Source organism: Phacochoerus africanus, chromosome 5 (assembly GCF_016906955.1).
Source record: "Phacochoerus africanus isolate WHEZ1 chromosome 5, ROS_Pafr_v1, whole genome shotgun sequence".
Taxonomy (NCBI): Eukaryota; Metazoa; Chordata; class Mammalia; order Artiodactyla; family Suidae; genus Phacochoerus; species Phacochoerus africanus.
This window is the reverse complement of record NC_062548.1, coordinates 50,283,143-50,288,693: the sequence shown is the minus strand read 5'-3', so window position 1 is coordinate 50,288,693 and position 5,551 is coordinate 50,283,143. Positions and strand designations below refer to the sequence as shown.

General features: G+C 52.9%; 1 protein-coding gene across 1 annotated transcript; it reads right to left on the bottom strand.

Annotated features, from left to right (window-relative positions):
• Nucleotides 1-2,400: 2,400 nt before the first annotated feature.
• On the bottom strand, nucleotides 2,401-4,735 carry LOC125128433 (alpha-2B adrenergic receptor-like). The gene is made up of 2 exons (XM_047782786.1): nucleotides 4,699-4,735; nucleotides 2,401-2,972 (listed from the first exon to the last, which is right to left on the bottom strand). Exons 1-2 carry the CDS (start codon nucleotides 4,733-4,735, stop codon nucleotides 2,401-2,403), a joined length of 609 nt encoding a protein of 202 aa, XP_047638742.1.
• Between the last annotated feature and the right edge of the window lie 816 nt (nucleotides 4,736-5,551).

The window sequence follows — 5,551 nt, the reverse complement described above, 5'->3', positions numbered from 1 at the left end:
TGTGGGCGAACTCCTGCTCTTCCCCCAAAACCCTGCCCAAAGGCCACATCCTCTGGGAAGCCCTCCCTTCATCCCCTTCCCAGGCAGCCAGTTTCAGGCTCCCCCCAGGCAACTCTCGGCCCCACAGACTTTTTTTTTCTTTTTACCGCCACACTGGAGGCATATTTCCAGTTCTCAGGCAAGTTCCAAGGCTAGGGGTTGAATCAGAGCTGCAGCTGCAGGCCTACACCACAGCCACAGCCACACCAGATCCTGGCTGTGTCTGCAACCTACGCCACAGCTCATGGCAATGCCAGATCCTTAACCCACTGAGTGAGGCCAGGGATCGAACCCACATCCTTGTGGATGCCAGCCTGGAAAGGACAGCTGGTCCTGGGAAGGCACCAAAGCCCAGAGCCTACTATACCAGTCGCTGAGGAATAATGACTCCTGGCAAGCCTGGGGCAACAAGGACACAGCTTGCTTATCACAAAATATCCTTTATTGATAAAATAGCTCAGACTTTTTAAAAAAATAAAACACCTGCATATCACAGCAAGGGGGCCACAGGCAACAGGAGCAGGGGTCCCATGGGGTACACACAAGACCAGTCAGCATATGTCACAAGTCAGCCCCTCCCCCAGCCCAGCCTCCCCAGGGCTGCCCCAAGGCAATGAATGCCCTGGCTCCACACAGGGACCAAGAAATGAGCTGGCCAGCCTCTCATCCCGAGAGGTCCCCTCCATTCTCTCCATCACTGGAAAACTCCCCCAGCCCCCCCTCCACATCTAGCCAGGCCCGTCAGAGTGCCACCAGTGCCTTGCTGCTCAGTCCCGCCCCCCAAAGAAGATGCTCACCGGCTTAAGGCTGAAGCCCGGCACTGCCATGGGGAAGATGGGGAAACATCCTCCACGTGCTCCCAGTTGTTCTGGGTACCAGTTCTGGGTGAGGGGAGAGGACCTGGAGGGAGAGGCTCCTGGAGCCCCATCAGTGGGTTGGAGCAGGGAGGTGGGTTCTGAGGTGGTCAGACAGCACCCAGTGGTGGTGGGATAGGTGACACATCACAGGGACGCATTTAGAGCTTGGAGCCCTGCCCTGGGCACTCCAATGGGAGGCTCCCCCAAGAGTCCATGGGCCCCCCTGCTCACCTGCTCCAGCCCCAGCACCCTGCCATAGACTCGCATCTCAGACCACACCCAGGGGCTGGGTATTTTTAGCTACCTGGGGGAAATGATTTGCCTGCTTGATGACAAAAGACTTCTCCCCCATTGAGGGGGCCCAAGCCAAGGAGAACCCTCTTGGTGTCGCAGGTGCAATGTCGAGAATTTGTCACGTAGCATGAGAACTCAAACCTTCGTGGCTAAGAACACATTCTCCAAAAATCCTTTAACTGAAAATCCGGTTCTGTCTGCCATGCCCCGCTTCCAGTTTGGGGTAGGAATTCACACCCCAGGCACAGAACAAAAGTGGACAGGAAGATAGGCGGTGGTAAACGCAGAAAAACGGGATCTTTATATCATTGGATCATCACATTTTCTTGTTCTCTAGAGTGTTCCCCCCCATAGAACTCAAAGCTTTCTGCCAAGGCTTTCATCTCCCTGTGGCAAGTAGGCGGCAAGCTATTGTTGGCCCGGTTTTTGTGGGGGTGGGGTGGGGTGGGATATACTACTGATCAAGGCTCTCCCGTCGAGGCAGAGGCCAGGCCTCCAGACTGGCACACAGAGGCATCCACAAACCCACCCACCTCCCAGAGGGGCACTGAGAAGGATACATGTTTCTGACCTTTAAAGGAGTTATAATTCCAAAAGCAAGGGAAAGGCAAAGAAAGGCCCAGAGGCAGTGCCAGCCCACAAACACCCCGCAGGTGCCTGACGGGGACCAGAGCACCCAATACAGATGCCAGCCGTCATGTCTGCCTCTTCCTTAGCAGCAGGCCCTTCTGGGAAAATGGAAGGCTGGCTTCCTGCTCCTTTCCATGGCAAGCTCAGAAAGGAACAAAACACCACAAGCATGACTGACCAGCAAAACAGAGGGCTTGCAGGAGTCTGGGATGCTGGGAGGGAGCCGGGCCTCGGCCACATTCAGGAAGGTCCAAACCTCATCCATCTGCCTGTGTTTAGGCAGGGGGTGGAGGATTTAGCCCTACACAGCCAAGCCAGCAAGGGGGGGGGCTCCAAATAGATGCCTGTGAGCAGACCCCTATCCCTGCCCCTCCCAGGGGGCTCCAGGATGAGGTCTGTAGGACCAGGGAAGGGACCAGAAGGCCCCAGAGAGGTGGCCACGTAGAAAAGGGCAAGAAGCTGGGCATCCCTGGCACCACCTGACACCAACACCACATGGACAGTGGGCAGGCAGGCTCACCAGGCCATCTGGGTCCACTGGCAGCACAGGATCCTTTGGAAGGCATGACGAAAGGCCTGGTTAAAGATGGTGTAGATGACAGGGCTCAGTGAGCTGTTGCAGTAGCCGATCCAGAAGAAGAACTGGAAGAGGCCATGGGTGGGGCACCTTGCAGTGCTGAGGGCAGATGGCACCCAGGCTATAGCTGAAGAAATAGGGGAACCAGCAGAGCACAAAGACACTGATGACCACAGCCAGCACGAATGTGAACTGCTTCTCCTGGGTCAGCTGCACCTGCTGACACCACCACTGTCCACTAGAAGTGCCCATGCCCCTGCCCAGGAGCACCTGGCCCCAAAGGGTTGCCAGCACCCAGGAACCCTGTGGCTGCTGCAGGGGTGGACTGCAAGCCGAGGCAGGAGAGGCTGGCAAAGCCTGAGGCTCACACTCCTCCTCCTCCTCTTCAGCTTCCTCCTCTGGTGATGTCCCACAAACACCTTCCTTCTGACCCTGGCCTGAGCTGGGAAGGGCAGGCCAGCTGGGTGGCAAAGCGGGGGTCCCAGTGTCTTCAGAGGTCTCCCCCTCATCCTTCTCCCCACTGTGCTGGGAGCATCCATTGGCCTCTCCAGCAGTGGCCAGTTGTGTTTCAGACTCTAGGTTTCAGATATTAGATAGCCAAGGTTTACAAGGGCCCCCAGGCTCCCAAGAACACCATCTGGAGCACCCCTGATGGAGAAGTTGTGAGCCATGCCTGGACCATGCTGAGCAGGCCATGTTCCCCTCTTCCCACCCCTCGTCCCTTTCCTGGCATCAACCTCCAATTTCCTTGACAACATCTTGTGCTATATTTAAGGTGGATTTAAAAAAAAAATTGGGGAGTTCCATCATGGCTCAGTGGTTAACGCACCTGACTAGGATCCATGAGGATGTGGGTTCAACCCCCAGCCTCACTCAGTGGGTTAAGGATCCGGCATTGCTGTGAGCTGTGGTGTGGGTTGAAGATGTGGCTCAGATCCTACATTGCTGTGCCTGTAGTGTAGGTTTGCAAGTGTAGCTCCAATTCGACCTCTAGCCTGGGAACCTCAACATGCTGCAAGTGCGTCCCTAAAAAAGACAAAAAACTATTTGACAGTATATGTACATGATAATCATTAATCATAAATTCTCTGTGAGTTCTTCCAAATACTCTACCAAACCCTTGTTAGGTAACCAAAAAAAATGTACAAAAATGTTATCACATAACTTGACATCTTTTAAAAATATGTGGAATAGAGCATAATCTTAAAGATTTCAATTGTGTCAACCGAATTGTGACAGTTGCTTTTGTCCAACAAGGGAATGAGAGACTGGAGCCTCCCGCAGGAACCTCATCTACCCGGTCTGCCTCTTAGGGACTTATGCTTGTATCCATGGTTCCTCCACCCAGAAGCCTGACACGCACACTTGACCGCTTGACCACACTATGGTCCTTCAGGTATTTGAAGGGTCATGATCTTGGGTTCCTGCTACTTCCCTTCTTGTTGATTGCAACAATGTTCATAATCTCCATTGCTGTCTGAATGAGACAGGCTTCGACCCTTTGTTGCCATGGCTGCAATGCCTGCATCAGCACAAACATCTCCTGGAGCAAAAGATACAAAGAAATTATAAGGGTCTAAAAATAGCTGTGTACATGCAGTTGAGGCAAGAAGATACAAAAAACCTGAAACCCCAGCTGCCACTCCTGAAGAGCTGAGAGCAAAAGCAGGTGTTGGGAGAAAAAGCAGGGTGCAGCACCCAATACCACGGAAGGGGTGGTGGACCATCCAAGCCACCCCACTGACCCCATACCTGGATCTGTTCTACCCTCACCCCATATAAGGAACCAGCTTGCCTCCCCCACAGCCAGGGATCCAACAAGCCAAGGAGCCTAATGTTTTTATTTGCTCCCTTCTGCTGCCACAGGGGCCCCAGGAAAGCCTTGCCTGAATTTTCCTTCTGGCCTCTTAGCAATTTCTATCCTTGGAGGAAGGCCAAGAACTCAGGTCATAGCACAATCACGCAATCTCTGATTCTAGTCCTTCTCAAATGCAGAAGCATCTCTTGTGTGGTGAGCATGGGGCACACCCTCTTGACAAGGAGACTGCTTCTCTGAGTGTGGACCAAGCGGAGCCAGTGTCACTGTCACATATGGACCCAAGACCTTTAGCTGTGGTTCACTCAGGGCTTGAGGACAGTGAGCTCTTGGGGGTCTGGGAAGGCCAGGGAATGTGCGGGGCCCTCAGCTCCTCCTCAAAGGAGCCCCAGATGGGCAAAAGCAGCCCCTCAGACCTCCTGTCAGCCCCCATCTTGCCAGCTTCTTCCTAAGCATTGACCTTCACTGCCACCAAGGGGTCTCACCTCGGACCTCCTGGCCCCTCTCCTCCCCCTCCCCCATAATCTCTCCTTTCCCACCCTGGCCTCTCAGAGAGACCATTTGAGACTCCATTTCCTCCTCCCTCTCCCACAACATTCCTGTTTTATCATCTATGAAGAGACATGCATTTGTTTATTAGCAACTGTGTGGGAACATGTCAAGGAGAGTTGAGTCTCCTTAGTCCTTGAATGTTCTACAAAGTCTCTTTTGACAGTGAATTAAGGAATTTTGAACCACTGCTCCTCAGCGATATATGGACACATAGCTCACATAATCTATCCTCTTTCAAAGAGTTCATCTTGGAAGATTTTACCTTTATTTTACAACACAGAATTCTGGGTTCAGATGTGTTAAGTGACTTGCCACTCCACTAGCAGGTGCCAGAGTTGACACTTCCTTTCAACTCACCCCAGAGCCAGAACTGCTCTCACTGTCCTGGCTCCTTCTGTTTCTATCCTTAGTCATTTCTACCTGAGAGCCAAGGCCACACAACAGTTGTCTCATTCATCTTCAGTTAGGAACAACTCATGGAGGGATTCAATTTTTTTTTTTTTTTTGGTCTTTTTAGGGCAGTATATGGAAGTTCCCAGGCTAGGGGTCAAATTGGAGCTGCAGCTGCTGGTCTACACCACAGCCAGAGCAACGCCAGATCCAAGCAGTGTCTGCGACCTACACCACAGCTCACCAGAACACCGGATCCTTAACCCACTGAGTGGGGCCAGGGACTGAACCTCTGTCCTCATGGATGCTAGTCAGGTTTGATTCTGCTGAGCCACTATGGGAACTCCTCCATCACTTTTCCATCCCTTTTCAGGTTGGAATGCACAGGCCTTCAGG